Source organism: Octodon degus, unplaced genomic scaffold (assembly GCF_000260255.1).
Source record: "Octodon degus isolate 3935 unplaced genomic scaffold, OctDeg1.0 scaffold00007, whole genome shotgun sequence".
NCBI lineage: Eukaryota > Metazoa > Chordata > Mammalia > Rodentia > Octodontidae > Octodon > Octodon degus.
The window spans coordinates 14,214,083-14,237,703 of record NW_004524583.1 but is presented as its reverse complement, the minus strand read 5'-3'; the positions used below and the strand labels follow the sequence as shown (position 1 = coordinate 14,237,703).

Sequence of the window (23,621 nt, the reverse complement as noted above, 5' to 3'; positions counted from 1 at the left end):
ATTGTATACATTATAAACAGTACTTAGATTGTATTATGTTTACCATGTATATTTCTTAGCTTCATCTCAAACTGTTTTCATTTCTGCCTGAGATTTTCTTTAGTTTTTTTCTTTATTTTCCCTCTGTAGGAAAAAAAGTTCATTGGTATCATTTTCTCAGTATCATTATCAGTGTGAATATATAAATGCATTGGTGAAACTTCCAACATATTTCTATTAAAATTTCTCATCTTACTGTAGTACACAGAAGAGGATGCGACTATATTCTCTGTTATTTTAAGTATACTACATTACTAGTACGTAGCATAGGAGAGCTGTTCATTCATTAAAATATAAGTAATTTTTCCCTTGAAAAGGACTGTTATTTATTTATTTATTTATTTTTTTGTATTTTAGTGCAGGGTATACAGGGACTACAGGGTCTCACTACATAGATTGGACTTGTAGTGATTCTCCTGTTTTCAGCTTCCCAAGCACTGGGATTACAGGCGCGCACCACCATGACCAGTCTCAATCACTGTCTCAACGTACCCCAGGGGCGGGGCCAGCAAGTCAGGCCGGGGATTGAACCACTGACCTCTGTGTCTACCTAAGCAAGTGCTTTAATCTGTGAGCTATGTGGCCAGCCCAGACTATGTTATTTAAAAACAAAACAAAACACCAAAAACTTCTGTAAGTTTTAAGTATATCAAACATTTGTGGAAGATCACCAAAAATTCTTTTAAATAAATATCAAAGTTTCTTTCTTTCTTTTTTTTTAAAAACTTATTAATGATTCACTACATAGCTTGGATTTCTAGTAATCCTCCTGTTTTCACCCTCCCCCGCGCTGGAATTACAGGCATGCGCCACCATGCCTGGATTACTCAGTGACTGGCTCAGTGCACCCAAAGGTGGGACTGGTGTGGCATGTGATGCTGGAGATTGGGGATTGAACTCTGGTCTCTGAGCTTGCCTAAGCAGGTGTTTAGTCTGCTACTCTACTATGCTGGCCCCAAAGGTTTTTTTTTTCTAGATAGATGTTTTAGTTACTTTTCTCTTGTTGCTGGGACAAATACCTGACACTCAAAATAAGGGAAGGAAAGATTTATTTAGCTCACAGTTACTGGAGGTTTCAAGACACTGCCCCCACTTCACAGGGTCTGGAGGAGAGGCTGGAGCACCCCCATGTCCAGGATAACCCACTCCATACCTCCAAGAGAGGCCACCAGGCCTTGAGGGGTGTGCAGTGCATACTGTCAGTTTAATGGTTTGCACCTCTTTGGCCCTGCCCCTTAAGTCATGTGCTGCTCCTCTAGATGCTTCTCCCACGACCTACATGAGGCTTTGGGGGGACAACTAGACAAAAACGGTAACAATAGGAAATAAAAATGTTTTATCAAAAGCATTATTTTCTTATATGTTTTCAAAAGGTAGTAAGATGTGTTGGTGGCTGTCGTCTCTTGAAGTTGAACAAAGGGGCAATTTTTCTGTTTTGGGTACCATGTCTTTATGGATCTCTCTCTCTCTCTCTTTATGATAATACCTACGGGATAAGTGGTTCTGGTTAACTAAAGATGTACTGGCAAACTCCCAGTAATAACTGCTACCAAAAGTACTTCTGCCTTCAAAAGTATGGAATGCCAGGGATAACTTAGTGAGGGGTTTTGGGGTGTGGAGAATTTCACATGTCTTCTGTGTTACAATGGATAATTGTAAATAAATGTGGCAGTAGAAGATAAGTACAAGAAACAACTCTACTGACACTGGGAAATCAACTCAGATTTTAGGGAAATGAATTATATTATCTTTTCAATGCAACGGATGCCTTAGGGTAGTAAGGCTTAAATTCTTCCCGGAGTACACTGTTTTTGCCTCAAGTTCCTGAAATGATTTACTTTGAATGTCTTGTAGTATTATACAAACAATTAAAAAATTATTATTTTTTTTAGATTACAGGTCCCCCAGGTTGTGGTAAAACCCAGTTTTGTATAATGATGAGTGTGTTGGCTACGTTACCCACCAACATGGGAGGATTAGAAGGAGCTGTTGTGTATATTGACACAGAGTCAGCATTCAGTGCCGAACGGTAGGATATTTTATTATTTCCATAATAATGTGTTGCTTTCATAACGTATAATGTGGAACATTTACAAAATTCATTAGTTTTTGCTTTGATCTTTATAGTTCTTTTTGTTCTATTAACTTCAGATTTGGATGGACATTGAGAGGAATGATTAGGTTATTTATTTGGAATTGTGGTATTTTCATGTGTACATATATAGATATTAACTTCCATCTTAGAAATAGTTTCATTTGTTCCATAGGTTTTCATATGTTATGTTTCCGTTGTCATTTGATTCTTGGAACTTTTTGTTTTTCATTTTTTTCTGTGATCTGTTGATTATTCAATAATGTCTCATTTAATCTTCAAATGTTTATGTAGTTTCTGTGACTTCTTTTACTTTCTGTATTGTGCTGATTACTTCAATTTTTATATTTAGGCATGCTTTATGGCCTAACATATAATCTATTTTGAAACATGTTACATATGCTATTGAGAAAAATGTGTGTTCTATTGTTGGATAGAACACTGTATAAATACCTGTTAAGTGTATTTGTTCAATAGTCTAATTTAATTCTGATGTTTCTTTGTTGATTTTTTCTGTCTGGTTCTCCTGTCTATTTGTGAGACTGTGACATTTAAGTCCCCCACTAAGATTGTATAGTAAATCCCCAACTTATGCATATTTGTGTTGCAAACTTTTACAGATACTAACAGACCTCACATTTAGTTGTATTTTTGTGTGAAAGGTGTACTAGACTCACTTTGTTCGACTTATGCATGATTCTGACTTATGAATATTGTATCTGAACAGAACTTATTTTTGTGGAACTTGTACAAATTTCATTAATTTCGCTCTTGTAAGTTGGGAACTTATTGCATTGATGTTATCTTTTCCCTTCAGTTTAATAGTTTTTGTTTTATGATGTTGAGTTTACTAACATTCAGTGAATAGATATTTACAATTGTGATCTCTTTCTGTTGAATTGTTCCCTTTACTCTGTCTCTTCTGATCAATTTTGGCTTGAAATATGATAAGATTGATTTGAGTCAATGAAAAAGCAGGAGATAGTACAAATGACATAAAAAACTTGTTCACAGAGGTAATGGCAGAAAACTTCCCAAGGAGGGAAGAAGAATTTGACATACTCATAAGTGATGCATATAGAGCTCCAATTAGCTAGGATTAAAAAAAAAATCTATCCAAGGCATATAATAGTCAAGAGTCCACAAATTAAACACAAGAACAGTATTAAAAGCTGTTAGAGGGCTGGTGAGATAGCTCAGCAGACAAAGTGCCTGCTTTTGCAAGCTCAGGAACCAGGGTTTGATCCGCAGTCCTGCATACCCTGCCAGCCCTGCTCCTGAGGTACACTGAGCCAGTGACAGAGTCCAGGCATGATGGCAGCACATGCCTATAATTCCATCACTGGGGAGGCTGAAAACAGGTGGATCACCATGAGTGCAAGACCCTGTACCAAATACACAGATGGAAAAAATAAAGGTGTTAGTAAAAATAAACAAATCACCTATAAAAGAAGGCCCAATAGAATTATGGCAGACACAAATCCTTAAGTAAAGGAGAGCTTGGAGTGAAGTATTCCAGGCCCTAAAAGAAAGCAGTTGCCATCCCAGATTAATGTACAACACAAAGCTATCTTTCAAAATTGATGGAGAAATAAGACACTTCCATGAAGAAGAACACCTGAACAAATTCATGACCATCAAACTAGAACCCCCAAATATTTGGAAGGATGTTCTAGAAAGAGATAACACAGACTACAACTCTATGAATTCCAACAGAAAGAATCCATTCCACAAGGCAAACAAATAGAGGATTGAACAGGAAAGGAGGAGCCAACAACAGGAAAATAACCCCAAAATTATTAATCAGTACATACTAGTTTTAGCCATCAATGTAAATGGTCTCAATTCACCAAACAAAAGAGACAGACTCACAGAATGGATCAAGAAGCAAGATTCAACAATATGCTGCATATAAGAAACATGTAATTCAAAACTGAATTCATAAACTGAAAATCAAAGCATGGAAAACAAAACTCCATGTGATAGGAATCTGGAACAAAGCAAGGGTAGCTAGTCTCTTTGTAGTCAAAGTGGACTTCAATTTAAGCCTGATTAAGAGAGACAAAGAAGGTCACTGTATCCTTGTAAAGGGAACAATCCAAGAGGAAGAGATAAGTCATGTACACCATATACCAGAGCACCCAACTATATAAAATAAATATTAACAGATGTGAACAATCAAATGAACGCTAATACAATTGTAATGGGGTCCTCCCTACCCCCAACAACTAGACAAAAAATAATGAAATATCAGAACTGAACCAAACTCTTGAACAAATGGACTAAGTAGATATCTATAGAGTGTTCCATTCCACAACATCAGAATAACATTATTCTCAGCTGTGCGTGGGATGTTCTGCAAAATAGACTGCATACTAACTCATAGAATATGCTTAAGTAAAGGTGAAGGAATTGAAATTATCCTGTGGTTATTATCAGTCTGATAGTAAAATGAAATTGTAAGTCAATGGCATAAGAAATTCATAAACACATGGAAATTAAATAATACTCTCCTGAACAACCAGTGGATCACAGATGAAATTAAGAATTTAGACAAGTTTCTACAATTAAGTGATAATGCGAGTATATAACATACCTGAATTTATGGGACACAGTGAAAGCAGTCCTACAAGGGAAATTTAGAGTGGTGGATACCCATATCAGAAAAACAGCCAGGGATGTAGCTCAGTGGCACAGTGCCTGCCTTGCAAGCATAAGATCCTGAGTTTGTTTCCTGGCACAAAAAGAGAAAACAAACAAACAAAAAGCCAGAACACAGGGAGTGAAGTATTTCAAGCCCTAAATACTTAATAACCTAATGTTGAACTTCAAGATTCTGGAGCAAGAAGAGGAAATCAAAACTAAAACTTGTGCAAGGGAGATTATAAAGGTCAGCTCAGAAATTAACGTGGTGGTGACTAAGAATATAATACAAAGCATCAGTGAATGGAAGAGTCATTGAAAGATTAAGTTAAATCGAAAAACCTTAGCCAATCTTATCAGATATGTTTGATAGGAGAGCAGATAAGGACATTGATTTACTTAAATTGTTCAAGTAAAAAGTACTCTTTAAATGGCCAGTGGCTAGCCTGCTATGGTGACACATGCCTGTAATCCCAGCACTTGGGAGTCTGAGGCAAGAGGATTTGAGTTCATGACCCTACAAAGTAAGTTCAAGACCAGCCCTAACCGCACAGTGAAGCCAGTGAGTGCATGCCTGTAGTCACAGTGGCTCTAGAGTCTGAGGCAGGAAGACCACAAGTTTGTGTGCAATTTAGTGACTTAGTAAGATCTTGTGCCGAAAAAGAAAAGAAAACACCTGGGCTTGTAGTTTAGCTTTAAAGGTCTTAGGTTCAATCCCCAGTACAAAACAAAACAAGCACCAATGACTAGCCTTCAACTAACACACTGTACATTCATAGGATTAGTCAAGTATAAATAGCTAATGTACAAATAGTTCTTTTAAAATTGCTTGTGAGGAATTCAGTTAAAGAATTCAAGGATAAGGTTATTCTGATAACAGCAGTTCAGTTTACTGTAATGGATTCCTATTTTCTTTTTCCCACATAGAAAGTTGCCTTTAAGATATCCTTTTAAGGAGTAAACTGTGGTATGATGCTGCTGTTATCAGTATTATAGTTCAAAGCAGTTTAAAAACCATATCAGAAAAGGGGTGATATCCAACATAAATAGAGTTAGCAAGTGACTAGCTTTCTGCATTTTCCAAATTGATTTGTGGAGATTTTTGTTTGTGTTTCTTTGCATATAGTCTCAGTACATATTTCTGGATCCTTTACATTTACTTATTTCTCTTTCATCTTTTCTTGTCTTTGTGCTTGTTAGTACTTCAGAGCCAGGTTAGAAAATGCAGATGTAGAATTTTAGTTGACTGAAAGAATCAGGTTACCTAATTTCCAAGGAGCTCTTATGAGTGTCATTTGGGAATGGTGTGATTGTTGTTTTTTGTTTCATTCTCCCCAAAGGGTTGAAATATGGGGTCTTTTGGCTTCCACATAGGTTTGGCATTGTAATAGCATCAGTTGAAGTAAGAAGTTCCAGTGCTTTTGGTATTGATCCCTTCTAGAGCCAGGTCGGGTGGGCCTTAGAGTGAGCTGACCGTAGTACATGGGCACCTTTCATTTATTGTGGTATAGGACTGTTTAATGTTTGATCCTTATCTGGAGTTACCAGACAAAAGGTTGGATAATTAGGCAAGTTTTCTCCTACAAATAACTGAACACTCAAAGAACAATGGTTTAAATTTTTTTTAAAGCTTTTTTTCATACAGTAAGACCTGGCAGCTCATCTGTGCAGTGATTGTCAGGAACATGTAACCATTCTGTGCTTGAGTCAGTGGGGAGGCAAGGGCTGGTTATGCCCTTTAGAAGGAAAGCATACTTTCCTTTTTAGAATATCCACCTCTTTCTTTTATTTTTTTTTTAATTTTTTTTTTCCCGGAACCGGGGATTGAACTCAGGCCTTTGTGCTTGCCAGGGAAGCACTTATTCCACTGAGCCATCTCCCCGTCCACCTCTTTCTACCTGCATATTTTTTCATTTTTTTCCTGTTCTCTAAAATCCTCTACCGTCCTTTTATGGATTTCTTACTGTGCCACCCATATGTGTAAGAGCAGATGGGAATGTGAGAGGAAAAGACTATTGTAAAAATTGGAATAACATTGTAACTCTTGAAGTAAGAACAGAGTGGAAGTGGATATTGGGTTGGAACTTCACAGATGTCTGCCATTGCTCAGATAGTTTCCAGGCCTTGAGATGTAGAATAGGGAAGGATGAGATTCACAAAGGAGTGTTTTAGCTCTTGATATGTTCTGTAGCATCATCTCCGTTTTGTGCTCATGAAGTAAGCTTTCTGTTCAGCACAAATGAGAAAGTGTGTGAAGGGTTAGTATGAAGAAGGATTAAAGGATTCATACATGGGGAATTTAGGGTTAAGTGATAAAAATGGAAACCACTTTCTAGATATGCTTTTATCAAGGAGGAAATCAGTAAAGCCCCAGTATCAAAAAAGAAAGGAATGGAGTAGAAAAGAGGAATAAATAAAAAAAATACTACAGTTGAAAATGCGTTAAGAGAGTGTGGTAGCACATGCCTATAAATTTCAGCACACTGGGAGATGAGGCTGGAGGATCACTGTGAGTTGGAGGCCAGCCTGGGCTAGATAAGAAAGAGTTCAAGGCCAGCCTCAACTACATGAGACCTTGTCTCAACAACAACAACAAAAAGCAAACAAGCATTAAGAAAAATAAAAAGGTAAAACAAAACTCTGTAGATCAGTTACTTAAAAGTACTTTGGAAAAATTAGTCATTTTATTTAATTAATTAATTAATTTATTTATTCAGAACCGAGGATTGAACTCAAGCCCAAATTAGTCATTTCAAAAGCAGTATAGGGGCTGGGGAGTAGAATAAGTGGCTTCCCTGGCAAGCGCAAGGGCCTGAGTTCAATCCCCAGTTCCACAAAAATAAAATAAAAGCAGTGTACTATTTTTAAACTTGTCTTTCAGAAGATAAAAAATAGTATGCTTGCTATGATTATTTATTATAGACTACAATTGTACTTCCAGATTGTTTTAGCATTTAGATACTAGTATACTGTGGGCCTAACCACTGAGGTATACAGCACTGCCTTGAGGAGAGAATGCTAAGGTCTGTTTTAAGCAGATGTAGTATTGGGTACTTATAATTCCAGCACTCTGGGAGGCTGAGGCAGGAGGACTGCAAGTTTTAGCCCATCCTGGGCAATTTGGAGAATTAGTGAGTCCATATCTCAAAATAAAAAGAAAAGACTGCATTTGTTCAATCTTGTGTCCTGAGGTCTGGCCCACAGTGGGAGTGTCTGTCTCTCCCATAGTTACAAGGTATGTTGTCATCTATGCTGTCTGCTTGGAGGGCCCAGCCCTGTCTGATTGCCTATAATATTTCTATCTAACTCAGCTGCCTACTGTAATATGGATAGTTAATAGTAATAGAGTTTCTTGAAATAAACTTTGGGGAGGTGTTATGGTTTATATCTAGGTTCTCCCCTAAAGCCTCATATGCTTAAAGGCAGGGAGCTTTGAGTGATTGGATTATGGGGAGGTATAATATATGGTGAGCTTGTTGTTAGGTGGGCCCCTGGTTGGAAGAGCTCGGCCACTGGGAGTGTTTCCGGGTTCTAGGGTGCTAAGGTCACTTCTTAGCAGTAGTTTCTAGGTCCTTTCTGTCTTGACCAAAGAGTTGAGTGAACCAAGCAAAATGGTGGCAAATTTTCACATTTATTAGAGGTAGAAAAAAATGAAAATGGTGGGAAAAATTAAAAATGAAGGATAAGAGAAAAACTGGCTCGGCAGAGCAAGTTTGGGCCAAGTAATGGAGAGGAAAGATAAAAACTAAAAGAAAAATATGAGTTTCCGGTGCCGGTGCTTGCAGCCGGAGTTTAAAGCCTGGGCAGCTGGAGGGGACCATGGCCAACAGCGAGTGGACCTTCATTGCCATCAAGCCTAATGGTGTCCAGCAGGGCCTCGTAGGAGACATCATCAAGTGCTTTGAGCAGAAGGGGTTCTGCCTTGTTGCTTTGAAACTTATGCAGGCCTCAGAGGACCTGCTCAAGGAGCACTATAGCGACCTGAAGAAGCACCCCTTCTTTCCCGGCCTGGTGCAGTACATGCACTTGGGGCCCGTGGTCGCCATGGTCTGGGAGGGGCTGAACGTGGTGAAGACGGGCCGTGTGGTGCTGGGTGAGACCAACCCTGCCGACTCCAAGCCAGGCACCATCCGCGGGGACTTCTGCATCCAAGTGGGCAGGAACATCATCCATGGCAGTGACTTGGTGGAGAGCGCTGAGAAGGAGATCGCGCTGTGGTTCATGCGGGAGGAGCTTGTGGACTACAAGGGCTGCGCCCAGGACTGGATCTACAAGTGACCAAGAGATCATGGGCCGGGCAGCAGTAGGACCAGACTGCAGCAGAGCCAGGTGGTGCAGAACATCCCTGTCGCCTGGAGGGCAACTCGAGCTGTGCACGCCAGTCCCTCCTGCGTTGCGTCCTGCATCTGCCACCACACCACGGGCTTAGCTGAGTGGGTCACGAAGCCTTCTCTCGCTCTCTTTCCCCACCCCTGCGTCCGACCCTCCTGACACTGAGCGTGTAACAGACATCTGTGGGACCTGCCAGATTGTCAGGACCCTGCCCAGCGTAGAGGAGTCATTAGAAATGAAAGATATCCACCCTTTGGAAAAAAAAGTATATGAAATACAAATAAAAATATACCCTGGGGTACAGTGTGGGCTAATGTGGTGTGTTAATGACCTTTTGATAGTGACTTTGTCTTTTTTGTATTTTCCCAGGCAGACATCACACACACAAGGATATCCTATCAAAAAACTGCTAGGCTTCCCTGAGAAGTCCACATACAGGTTCTTGAGAATTGTTTTATGCTTGTGTCCTGGGATTTTGTAATTAACTATGCCACAGACTGTCTTCCTGCCTCAGGGTCATGACCTGGATGGCTGTATCCCACTGGTCACTCTTTTCTCTGTTGCTATGAGGTCAGTAACTTTTCTTCACTGGACACTGTCTGCCTTCCTGCCTGGAAGCTTGCTGTGCCTATACTTATGCCTATACTTCTGCATGACCCCAATGTGTCACAGAAGACTGAGAAGCCTGGTTCCTTGCAGGACTTGGCATCCTGGTGACACACCTGGGCAATTATTAGATTGATATCTTCCTCCTCTGCTAGACTATTCCTTTTCTTTCCCATTTTCTAAGCTGCTCTGATTTTATTGCCTGAGCACTGTAATCATGAGCCAAAATGAACACCTTTCAATTGCAGGTGTTGGGGATTTCAGTCCAGCAACAAAAGTGATTGAGATACTAAAGAGAAGTAAAATGGATAAAGGAAAATAAAACTGTCTCTTAGAAATGCAGGTGAAAGTAGCTGCAGCTGCGTGTGGTGGCACACTACTGTAATCCCATCACTCAGGAGGCTGAGGGAGGAGGATCTTGCAAGCTCAAGGCCTGTCTCAAAAAAAAAAAAAAAACAAAAAAACAAAAAAACCCCCTACAAAATCAAACAACCCCAGAGTAGTTGATAAATGTGTTAGGAGTTGGGACCAAGGACCAGGGAATGTAGGATATAGGATTGGAATTTAACATGATGGAAATGGACATTTCTGAATTGTAATAAAATCAGAGCAGCTTAGAAAATGGGAAAGAAAAGGAATAGTCTAGCAGAGGAGGAAGATATCAATCTAATAATTGCCCAGGTGTGTCACCAGGATGCCAAGTCCTGCAAGGAACCAGCCTTCTCTGTCTTTTGTGACACATTGGGGTCATGCAGAAGTATAGGCATAAGCCTGTAATCCCAGCACTCGGGAGGCTGAGGCAGAAGGATCATTCCAGATCAGCCTGGGCTGCAAAATGAGCTCAAGGCCAGCCTGAACTGCATAGTGAGACTGTCTCAAAAAGACAAAAAACAAAACAAAACAAAACAAAAACACCCCCCCCCCAAAAAAAAAAAAAAAAAAAACAACACAAGCAGGTTTTTTTTTTTTTTTTTTTTTTGAGTTGATAGGGGATTCTGCCTTCAGGGAAGGATAGATGAGCCTTAGAGGAACCTGTACTGAAAAGGAATTTAGATATGTCTTTGTGCCCACAAGAGTTGCCCTTGGGGTTCAGGGAACTGTGATAAATATGATGCTTATCAACGTTTTTTTTTTGAATTTTTTGCAAATTTTCTCCCTTGTTCTTTTTAGATGGTCAGTTTTCTCAGAGTGCCTCAGTCGTGTAAGAAACTTGAAAATGAATTTATGAAAGAAAAAGTTCTTAATCAGGTCCTACCCACGGCATAAAGGTCTTTAAAGATTGTTTGCTTTGCTGATGTTACTGGGCTGTAGCCTGTGGCCACCTGGCTATGTGTGCTTTGTTCTGGAAACAGTGCTGTGTCATGAGGAAAGCATACACTGTATAATCTTAAAATACCATGTGTGCTATGGAATCACTTGGGGCCTGAGACCTAATAAATGGCCGTGAAGCTTTTTGTATACTTAAGTCTTTGTTTCTTCATTTAACTATAACTGCCAAAGCATGCTATTTAGAACTCTCTTGTCCTTCAGACCTATTGATGAATGCCTACCTATCTAGATGTGAAATTATACCCTTACTACTAAGAATATAAAAGAGATGTACATATTGTTATTGGTATTCTTCAGAAGCAGTAGCTGAGCTTCAATCTGAAGGTGCTATAATGTTTGGTATGCATATTGCTTCCCAGGTGCCCAAGGGCCCTACAGTTAGTGCTCTTTAATTCATACCAAACTAGAGTGTCACTCTTTCTGAACTAGTTTCTTTCTTTCTTTCTTTTTTTTTTTTTTTTTTTGGCAGAATTGGGGATTGAACTCAGGTCCTTGCACTTGCCAGGGAAGCGCTTATTCTACTGAGCTCTCTCCCCAGCCCCCTGAACTAGTTGATTGTAGTTGAAAGCATAGCAGGTAGTGGTAGTGGCCAGCCATGACTTTTTTTTTTTTTTTTTGAGAGCTTTAAGATGAGTCACATATTTTAATAAAAGAATATATGCTAAAGATAATACTAGAGAATTTTTCTTTCCTTGAATTTCAGTGTAGTAACAGTAAATCCCAAGGGTTCATTCATTCATTCACTTCATTATTCATTCCAGCAATGACTTTTTTTTTTTTTTTTACTTTTCTTTTCTTTTCTTTCTTTATTTTTATTTTTATTTTTATTTTATTTTTTATTTTTCAAAGCAATGACTTTGAAATTCTTATAGCATTATCAGTGTGGGGTTGATACAGGGAAGTTCCAAATGACACAGGGAGAAACACTGATCTTCCAACCTGAAAAGTACCTGGGACGAGTTTGTGTTCCCTGAAACCGAAGGACAAATTTTAGAATAAACAGAGGTTATGAGAAGAATATATTTATAGGGGAAAGAAAGCTCCTGTCTGAGAGAGGGACAGGAGGGGGGCCCAAGTGGGTTGTCCCCAGGAAGCTATCTCTTCCAGGTACTTTTATAGAGGAAAACCATGTAGTGAGGTGGGTCTAAGGTGGTGGAGAAGACATGAGAACTTGCTTAGGCGGGCATGAGGTGGGACAAAACTATGGTCAACCAATGAGATTACAAGCACCATTGCTCAGGTAAAATTGATTGAATCCAGTACCAAATGGGAAAGTGAGTCATGCAGCAAGGGGGCAGGGTCTCTTCCTGTTGGGGGTTGGGTTAGTGACTCATTTGGGCTCCTTCAAGGTGATTGATACCTATTTAGAATATCAATCCCTGATGCCCATCCCTAGGGAAGTATGTAGCTGTATTTGTTTCCTCTTTTGCCTTGAGATCTGGCCCAGGAGCATCGGTCTCTTCCAGGTTGCACAGTCACCTTGTCTTCCATCTTGTTTCCTTGAGGGCCTGGCCCTGTCTGATTGCCTATGATATTTCTGTCTAATTCAGTTGCCTACAGCAGGGTTAGGACCATTGACCAATTTGCTAGTTGGTATCAATTTACAATCTTTGACCCAGAAGATCTTAGTGTCCTGAGATTAAGTTCCTCTTACCACTATTTGATATGATTTGATGAGGCTGGGTAGGATTTCCTTAGTCTGGGTAGGACTTCCTTAGTCTAGGTCTAGCTGTCTAATCATTTGTAGGTTTAGATAAATTGAGGGGCAAAGAAATCCTGAAAAATTTCAGTGATAGAAAGTAGAGGGGCCAGGGAGATGGCTCAGTGGAATAAGCGCTTCCCTGGCAAGTGCAAGGGCCTGAGTTCAATCTCCAGTTCCGCACAAAAAAAAAAAAAAAAGAAAGTAGAAATTAGGGGCTAGGGATGTAGCTCAGTGATATAGTGCACAAGGCCCTGAGTTCAATCCCCAGTACCATAACAATAACAAAAAATGTAGAAAGTAGCTTTAAGTACTTATATAATAACAAAGTTTTGGAATTTTTTGGAATTTAAAGGACTTACAGAGTCATATTATTACATTTAGTAATATATATTGCATGAATGATCAGGAAAATGGTACATATCTACCAGAAGTTTTAAAAAGCTATAAACTTATATTTCAGCACTTTTATGATGCTGTCTTTCAACTAGGCTTTTGAAAAATTTATTTTTCATTAATTATCTGTTTTATTTCAAATTGGTGTGTGATCACTAGTGAAGAACTTATACAAAAGCTGCAAAATCACAGGAGGTACTAATGTTGAACAGGGTTTTGCTCTTTAATTGGCATATGTCTTTTGATTCAGGGAGTGACTAGGAAAGAAGTTTATTCATAAACAGATAGCTCATTCTAGAACTGGAATGCATTGTACTTAATAGGCCCAGATTAAAACATAGTTACCTCCAAGGCAAGACTAAATGGGAAAGAAAAACTGCAATGCGATCTGGAACCTCAAAAAGAGGAGCATTTGTAGCCCTTTTCTGAGGCTTTCTACCTTAGCAAATACTTTGATTTTACAATTGATTGTTAGCAATATTGTCTGTTATGAATTAGAGACTCTGGGCATGGGACAATGAGGCTGGATATAGGATTATTGAATAAAGGAGGTTAAGTTGCATGGTAGGGAGGGGCAATTTGGAAAGTTTCAGTATATCTTCAGTAGCAATTGATGTGCAAGTGACTAATCCACACAGGAGGAAATAATTTTAGAAAAAAAGCTTTCAGCTTTTTCCCCTGTGGTGCTGCTGGGCCTGCAGGTCTGTGTAGGGCTGCGGATGTAGGTCTATATTACATGAGATGGGTTTTGTTAAGGTTGTCAAGAATAAGGCCTACTTTAAGAGATACCAAGTAAAGTTTAGAAGATGACGAGATGGCAAAACTGATTACTATGCTAGGAAACACTTGGTAATACAGGACAAAAATAAGTACAACATACCTAAATACAGAATGATAGTTTGTGTAACTAACAGAGATATCATTTGTCAGATTGCTTATGCCTGCATTGAAGGGAATATGATAAGGCTGTACAGCATATGCACATGAACTACCAAAATACAGTGTGAAAGTTGGCCAAACAAATTGTGCTGCAGTGTATTGTACTGTCCTGCAGGCTTCTCAGTAGGTTTGGCATGGATAAGATCTATGAAGGCCAGGGGGAAGTGACTGGAGATGAATACAATGTGGAAAGCATTGAAGGCAAATCTGGTGCCTTCACCTGTTATTTGGATGCAGGTCTTGCCAGAACTACAACTGGCAGTGAAGCTTTTGGAGCCCTAAAGGATACTGTGAATGGAGGCTTGTCTGTCCCTCACAGCACCAAATGATTCTCTGGTTATGATTCTGAAAGCAAGGAGTTCAACGCAGAAGTACATTGGAAGCACATCATGGCTCAGAATGTTGCAGATTGTATGTGTTACCTAATGGAAGAAGATGAAGATGCTTACAAGAAACAGTTCTCTCAGTAAATAAAGAACAGTGTAATTCCAGACTTGAAGGAGATGTATAAATAAGCTCATGCTGCTATACAAGAGAATCCAGTCTATGAAAAGAAGCCGAAGAGAGAAGTTAAAAAGAAGAGGTGGAACCATCCCAAAATGTCCCTTGCCCAGAATAAAGATTGGATAGCTCAAAAGAAGGCAAACTTCCTCAGAACTCAGGAGCGGGCTGCTGAGAGTTAAACCAAATTTCTATGAAGATTTTTCAGATAAAGACCAATAAACTTATTTATCAAGCAACTGCTTCTGTGTTAAGCTCTTGTTATTAAGAGTCTAGGAAATAAACTGAAGCAAAGGAAAAAGAAAAAAGAAAAAAAGCTTTCAATACATTTTCAGTGAGACAATTTTCAGGGTTTGATTCATATATATCTCTTATGCAAAATGGTTTTAGTCCATTGCTAAGAGTTGCCAGAATCCTAACAGTTGCAGCATTGCTGAAAAATCCAAGTTCAAAGTCTCTTTTCAAACTTAAGGCAAACTCACAGCTGTGACACCCATAAAAACCAAAAAAACTACTGAGGGTAAACAGTCCCATGTCAAAAGGGAGAATTAGGCAGATAGAAAGAAATTGGACCAAAGTAAGACTGAAACTGGCAGAGCAAACATTAAATTTATGTCTAGCACCTAGAGCAAATTCTGATAAGATGTGAATTTCAGTTTTAGAGGCCCCATTTCTATGGCATTGCTTGTTGTAACACCCATGGTTTTTCTCTTAAAGTGACTTTACTTACCTTTGTGGTTTTCCCCTGATATGTCACATTCTCAGCTTCTCTTAGGGTCTCTACTACACTTTTGGATAAATTTTTGTAGTTTCATATACCACCCTCTCAGTGGTATACTGCATGGCCTCCCAGACCTTTTCCTGAAATCTTGGGAGAAGCTTCCATAAGTCCATAATTCTGCATGCCTGTAAATGAGCACCATATGGATGATGCCAAGTCTGGCGCTGGCTCTGACAGTAGGCAGGTCGTGTTGTATCATGGCTGCAAGGGCTTCTGAGTGCCTAGATGGCTGGGCATTGTGAACCAAATCTAGGGGCACAAATTCTATGGGTGGGCATTTTTAAGCCCAGTGCCCTGAGACTCTTCTCACAGCAGAGTCTTTCCCTTTCGTAATTTTAAGGGGCCGGGGAGATGGCTTTGCAATTTTGAGCCTGTAAAGGATGAACCTTGAGGGTTCCTCACAGGCTTGAAGGGAAACATTGCTGTTGTTCTGTCTGTTGTAAAATACAGTGTATCTTAGTTGTCAAATGACCCCAAAGTAATCCAAACAAGGATATCCAAATACGGATATATAAAACCTGAATAATACTGCCAACCCACTTGACCTAAAAGCATACAGAACACTCAATAGCAGCACAATATATTTATATTCTGCTCAAGTGTGACATATTCACAATAGACCAGAGTCTAAGCTATAAGTCTCAAATGTTTAACAGGACTGAAATCATAGACATGTTATATGAATTAAATTTGAAATAATATAAAATATTTGGAAATTCTCATGTGCATTCAAGTTTTCAAAAACACCTAAACACTTTCAAAGAACAAATTACAAGAGAAGTGAGAAAATATTTTGAAATAAATGAAAATTAAAGGTCAACATAAGAACATTGATAAGAGGCATCTTTTATTATCTATGTGTCCCATAACACTATGTTGTATACCTTAAATATGTTCAGTGAAATTATTTTTTAAAACCTCTGTAGGACACAGCTGGAATAGTACTTAGAGATAAAATTATAACATTCGGTGTTTTGGTGGAAAAGAACAATGATCCACACTCAGTGACCAAGATTTTACTTAAAACAAATGAAACCTAAAGCAGAGAGAAGCAAATATAGTAATAAAGAGGAGAAATCAGTGAAACAGCAGTCCTTTGTTTATCCAATCAAAAGTGTGTGAATAGCCTTGGACTGATTCCCTTCCACTGGAGTGCTGGAGCTGGGGTGGACCCCCTATGCCCTCTTGGAAGAGAAGGAACAGGGTTGGGACCCAGAGCGAGCACAGCAGCTGCATCAGGCTGAGGGGCTGGGGCCTGGTAGCTTTGGGCCAGTTCTGTGCAGCCCTGGGAGGTCTTCAGCCACATGGATTTGCAGGTCCTCATCCAGGTTGCTGGCTTCATCCTTGGTGCCAAAGTGGGCGCTGCTTGGGATCTTCATGAAGAGGGGAGTGTTGTGTTGCTGCCTGTGGAGCCTGGATGCCTGTGTTCCAGTTGCACCTGCTGGTTCTCACTTTGCTCCATCTGCTCCACCAACAACCACTGCATCTTCTGTGCCTGGTTATGGGCCTCGCTCATCTAGCTCATCCTCAGCCTGGGCCAGCTCCTTATTTCCTCCACCTGCAGCTTCTTCACCTGTGCCACTTTCTGGGCCCTTTTCTTCAGCTCGCCATGCATGTGCTTCATATCTGCCAGCTCCTTGTTCAGAGCACTGGTTGCCTGCTGCCCGGGCCAGGGCCTCCTCCAGGTCTGCAGCCTGTGCCGGCAGCTCTTGTTCTCCTGCTCCAGGCTCAGCTTGTGGGTCTCTCCGACTCTTGTTGGCCCCACTCTGCCACATTCCCAGCCTGCAGCCACTCTGTCTACGCCATTTTCCTGTCCATGCAGGACCGTGCACCTGGCTCGCCTTCTAGGTCTCTGTATGTGCGGTCCAACTCTAGTAAATGATAATTCCTTCCATCTGGAAGGATGCCCATCCAGTTAGTCAGGTTCTTTCACTTTTTTTTTGAATTGTATCTAGAACCAGTTATTCTGATCACTGGAGCCATCGTTTCCCTAGGTGGAGTCATCATCTCAGATGTGGACTGTGGCAATAACTGGCCTCCTTTCTTTTCCTGTTGTCCCCCAGTGATTGCTTCTAATTCAGCATCTATACCAATTTTTAACAAAAAAGTCAGAGCACATCAGTTTTGCTCTGAGGCTTCTCACTTTTACCAAATAAGACCTGAATAAACACCATAAAACTGAAGGTTTGAGGTGACCTTGGCCTCTAGCTTGCTCTTTCATTTTATTTCCTGTTATCTACCCTCTCGCTCCCTATGTCCTAGCTACCTGTCCTCTACTCATCTTCAAGCGCACTGCGCATCTTCTTACATCTGGGTTGTCCTGCTGGATACACAGAGGTTCATTTTTTCTCTCTCTCTCTCTCTCTCTCTCTCTCTCTCTCTCTCTCTGTCTCTGTCTCTGTCTCTGTCTCTCTTTTTTTTGGTGGAACCAGGAGTTGAACTCAGCCCTTTGTGCTTGCCAGGGAAGCACTTATTCTACTGAACCATCTTCCCGGCCTAGAGGTTCAATTTTTTTTTTTTTTTTTTTGTCATTGGTACTTTTATTAAAACATTAAGCCACATTAGAAAATTGCTTAAAACAGGTGCAAAAATATTAGCAAGCTTCCGCCAGGATACTTTCATACCAGGTACAACTGAAGAAGCAGCAAGACACTGTACTAGAGGCCCAAGTAAGAGAAAGTAAGAAAAATGAGCAGTGTACTTACAGAACTGTAAAGAATTGAGGTGAGAATGAATTCCTCTAAGGTTCAGTGCCATCTAAACCTATAGTTTGTTTTTCTTGCTTCCAAGAAATTTCTCTGAATGCACCTTCAGCTTGCTACAACAGCACAACGTATGTCCTCAGATCGGTTGGGCAAGTTGCGTGATCTCAGGAAGACTATATACATGATTCCTATGTTACTTCTCTTTTATGGACCAGATTCCCTGGAGTTCGTCTACTTTTGAGTTTCTGTCTTTAGCTCCTACCAGATAAATATGCTATTAAGCTCACATATCTGTACAAATGAACTTATTGTATCTCTATTTTAAGCTATCAGATGCAACTCTGTATACTGTAATATGATTTAAAAACTTCAAATCTATTATACAACAAAGAATGTAGTAAGGGATAACTGAGCTCTTTGTTTCTAGGACATTGGGGATTCGAGAAATAGGTCTAGAACATTCCACCTCTAGACTTTTTAATACATTAAACAGGATCCACACATTTCCACAGACATATAACCTCCATTATCTATATGTAGCTTGTTTCTTTTCAGGAAACCTTCCAATAAAACCAAACTCCACCAGCTTGAGTGTAGGTCTGTGCTACAGTACTTTCCTTGCATGTGCTGGAGTTCAATAATCCCAGACATGCCCACCCGAAAGGGAATAAAACTTCCAACATTCTCCTTATTTCTCTCTTCTACTGGCAGTGTGGGTCTCATAGCAACTCTTTTATTCCCACAGCAGGATTAGAACAAAATTCTGAGTTTACAAAATGTGACTGTTCTCCATACAAAATATCAGCTGCTCTTAGTTTTCCATCTGCCTATTTTAAAAAGCTAATGTTTCTCTTTTTTGGTCAGTCTTAGTTTCTTTTACATTTTGTGACAACATATTCTCCCTTACCTGAGATTACTTGAAAGCTGCATTTGTTCAATCAGTTTAGATATTGATCAGTCATGGAAAGAACACTAGTTTTTGCCAGCCAGATGACACTGGTTCCTAGTACTAGCTCTGTCATTATGTCATTTTGTAGATTTGGGGGGCAAGAGCTCAGTTTCTTAATACATTAAATAAGAAGGATTGATTTGGTCTCTGAGTCTCTTTCGGACAGTCTATGATATGTACATTACAACTATCTATTGATAATGATGTCACAAGGGAGAAGCAAAGCAAATAATATGTAGTCAATGCATTTCTCAGGCTCTTTATAATATCTTGAAAAAACTTATGATATTTGGATATGAGCTCTAAGATCTATGGCCTATAGCCTCATGTGTTAAACAAATGTTGTAATGCTAAACTGTACCCCAAGCCCCAGAATTTCATTGAGAAATAATGAGCTTTAGTAATTCCAGATCTTCAGCTATGTGTACCATTTACTGCAGAATTTGTAATTTTTTCCATTATCTGACTTCTACAGAGCCTGTTTTAGAAAATTTTTCCCCTAATCACTTGCCACCTACCAAATTTTAATGCTCTTTATATCAGTTTATGTACCATTTGTGTATCTGTGTTTTATACATTGAAAGAGTAAGCTTTTTTCAATAGTCACCAAGAACCAATTTTCTTCCCCCTAAGGGAAAAACTACTACCCATTAAGAACATGTACTTTAGGAAATCAAGTGTCTGTGGTACCTAAACTCTGTGCAAATAAAAACAAATATTTAAAAAGGTCTAAGTTGGGGCTGGAGAGATGGCTCAGTGGTCTAAAGCACCTACTTGAAACAAGCTTGGCAAAGCACAGGGACCACGGTTCGATCCCCAGCACCACATGCCAGCCAGCCCCGCCCCCTGGTGGGCTGAGCTGGCCACACACACACACACACACACACACACACACAATAAATAAATGTAATAAATAAAAATAAATAAATAAAAAAAATAAAAAAATAAAATAAAATATAGATAGATGATAGATAGATAGATAAGATAGATAGATAGATAGATTAAAAAAAAAATAAAAAGGTCTAAGTCTATTTGACTGAGAAATATTTCCATCTAGAGTGTATAAAATTGCTCATGGTAGCAGATCTGAAGGCAGCGTACAGAACACACTCATTTTCTTCCAAGGAGTGGGTAAGTGATGGGGTGAAATTAGAAAGTATTTGCGCTTCACACCAGTTGTCTCTGCTGCTCTCAGGTCCAGATGGGCTGTTAGAAGATGTGCAGGGTCAGCATGTGTCAGCCAGTGGTGGAATGTGTGCTCTCTGTCAGGCCAGCCTGTCCCACTCCCCTCTGCACCAGGCTGAGGGGAGGATCTCTGCACAACAGGCAAAACCTGCAAAATCCAGATCCGTGGTCTAAGGGATGCTACTGGATCTTCCCCAAGTGTTGCCATCTGTGGGGGTGGAATTCAGCAGCAGCCCCCAGGCAACACCCATCTTCTCTCGTGCCATGTTCCTTTTTTCTAATTGATTCCTCCACCCAGGAGTCCCTGAGTAGCCCTCTCCAGAGCAGGTGGATGCTCCTCCATCCAATGATCTCAGTGGGACCTCCAAAATGATACAGGGAGAAAAACTGGTCTCGGGTGGGTGACCTCCAAACGATATAGGGAACCTCCAAATGACATAGAGAAAAACGATCTCTGGACCTGACCTGCAGGAGTTCGTTTTCTCTAAAACTGAAGAATGAATTTTAGGAACAAACGGTTATGAGCAGAATATATTTATTGAGAGAAAGAAAGCTCCTGTCCCGAGAGAGGGACAGGAGGAGGGGGGCGAGCAGGTAGTTCCCTGTAGAGGTTCATTTTTTAATCTCCTTTAGGCCTTTACTTAAAGTGTCACCTTGTAAATGAGGCTTGGCCAGAGCACCCTGGATAAAGTAATATTTGCTTCTGCTGGTTACATTCTTGTTCCATCTTCCTGCTATAATATATTTTTATTATAGCTTTATTACTTGGAAATATATGTAATATATATATATATATATATAATGTATTATATATATAATAAATATGTGTATTTATTTCCTTCTATAGTATGTAAGCTCCATGGGGGAAGAGATTTTTATTTCTCTTTTCATGTTTTTTCTTGGTGTTATATTGCTATATACTTAGTTCCCAGAACAATTCCTGGCATAGAATAGATCTTCAATAAATATGTATTGAGTGGATGACTCTTAAGTACATCTTTGAGATGAACACTTTTAATAAAAAGATATCCACTAGATGGCATTGTTTTCAAACTCATGTACTTATCAGGAGAAAAAGCTTTTACTCTAAAGAAAAAAGATGGGGCTGGTGAGATGACTCAGTGGTCTAAAGCACCTACTTAGAACAAGCTTAGCAAAACACAGGGACTGCCGTTCAATCCCCCAGCACCACATGCCAGCCAGCTCCACCCCCTGGTGGGCAGAGCTGGCCACACACACACACACACACACACACACACAAATAAAAAAGAAAAGTCTTAAAAAAAAAAAGAAAAAAGATTGTTGAGATGAAGATTGTCACAAGAAATTACTGGGATTAATATGAGGGAAGTAGAATACTACATAGAATACTATCTATCTATCTATCTATCTATCTATCTATTTTTTTGTGGAACCAGGGATTGAACTCAGGCCCTTGTGCTTGCCAGGCACATGCTTATTCTACTGAGTCATCTCTCCGGCCCCCAAAGCTTTTTCTTTTCTTTTCTTTCTTTTTTTTTTTTAATTTTTGTGGAACGAGGGATTATACTCAGGCCCTTGCACTTCCCAAGAAAGTGCTTATTCTACTGAGCCATCTCCCTGGCCCCTGCTACATTTATGTTTTTTTCAGGCTTTTTCTAGAATAAAAATTGTATGGGTCAGGGATATAGCTCAATGGCATAAACACCTGCCTGCCATGTGAGAACACTCGAGTTGATCCCTGGTACTAAAATAAATAAGTAAATAAGTAAAGAAAAAAAGAAAGAATTAAAAAAAAGTTTGGAAAAGCTTACAGAAAGCTGCCGCCTACTGATATATAAATAATCATTCAGGAAAGCTGTTTAGCATGATAAATGTGAATAAAGGTATTTAATGTCCATTTACTGACTGCCACTCATTCTCAGGTCACTAGTGCTGGAGGGCAGAAAGTCATTTCTTGCTTGTCAGCAGTGGCAAGATTGCCAGTGAACTAGCTATTCCGTGTTTGATTTTTAAAATTCATTTTTTGGTACATTTTAGATAGACATAATGATCGCATTCCATAGAGGAAGTTTGTCCCGTACATGGTATTTTTTTGCTGAACCTGTCTTCTCCCTTTAACTCCTTCTCCTTTCATTTACAAAAGCTTTGTTTTTAATTTCTTGCATTTTCTTTTCTTTTTCCTTTCTTCTTTTCTTTTTCTCCATCCCTTTCTTCTTTTCTTCCTCTTCCCATTTGAACGTTTTCTTCTCTTCCCAGTATTTATTATATATTTTGGTCCTTATTTACCCTTTTAGTTTTTCCCACTAGAGGCGCAATGTGATATTTAAACATGTGTGTTTGATTTATTTCATTTAAGAGTATGGACTCTTCTACCCCCCATTCCTTGCTTTTTCCCTCCCCACTTCCTTGTTCCCCTAGTTTTGAACAATTTTTTTCCTATTTTGCAATACTTTTTTTATTTACTTTACTCATTATTTGCACATTTGGTGTCTACATCAGAGAACTGATTTGACATATACACATGTGAGTCTTTTCTTTCACTTAAGAGTATGTTCTCAAGGTGCATCTATTTACCTAGGAATGTCTTAACTTTTATACTTCTTTATGGCTGACCCAATGGATAACAAACCATATCTTTATCCATTTCTTGGTTGATGGGCATTTTGGTTGTTTCCAAGATTTAGTTCTTTTTGTTTTTGCATTTGGTACAGGGTCTGCAGGGTCTCACCATGTAGATCAGACTCCTAGTGATTCTCCTGTTTTCAGCCTCCCAAACACTGGGATTACAGGTGTGCGCCACCACGCCCAGTCTCAATTGTATCTCAGTGTGCCCTGGGGGTGGGGCCAGCATAGCACACCCGCTGCTGTGCTCTGCCTAAGCAGGCCCTTTAGTTCGCTGAGCAATCTGGCCAGCCTCAAGATTTAGTTCTTATAAACTGTGCTTCTATAAAGATGGGTGTGCATATATTGCTTGGTATGTTCTTAATTCTTCCAGGAAGATACTCAGAAGGGGAATGGCTGAATCAAATGGGATCTATGATCCTTGTTTTTTGAGGAATCTCCACACTGATTTCCACAGTGGTTGTACCAGTCTACACTGCCAAAAACAGTGCAGAAGGGTCCCTTTTTCCCCATAGTCCCACCAACAGTGGTTATTGGTTAGCTTTTGGATAATATCCATTCTTTCTAGAATCTCAGCATGAACAATGATATTGAACATTTTTTTCATATATTTATTTTCCATTTGTGTTTTTTCCTCTGAGAAATCAGTGTTCATCTTAGATGGGTCTTTAAATTTGGGGATTGATTTTTCCAATTCTTTGTATGTATGTTCTAGATACAAAGTCCTTTGTCTGAGAGATAACTATGATTTTTTCCCCCAATCTGTGGGTTGTCTTTTCCCTCTCTTGGTAATTTCTTTTGCTGTGCAAATGCTTTTCTTT

General features: G+C 39.5%; 1 protein-coding gene and 2 pseudogenes across 6 annotated transcripts in view; all 3 read left to right on the top strand.

The window, feature by feature from the left end:
* The window catches only part of Rad51b (RAD51 paralog B), a 748,426-nt gene that overhangs the window by 38,115 nt on the left and 686,690 nt on the right, over positions 1-23,621 (top strand). For all 6 annotated transcript variants that reach the window (XM_023702649.1, XM_023702640.1, XM_023702638.1 and 3 more), the window contains one exon: positions 1,932-2,068. In XM_023702649.1, the coding sequence (XP_023558417.1) occupies positions 1,932-2,068 (137 nt within the window). The remainder of the gene's footprint in view (positions 1-1,931; positions 2,069-23,621) is intronic.
* On the top strand, positions 8,560-9,052 carry LOC101590384 (annotated as a pseudogene).
* On the top strand, positions 13,878-14,758 carry LOC111812981 (annotated as a pseudogene).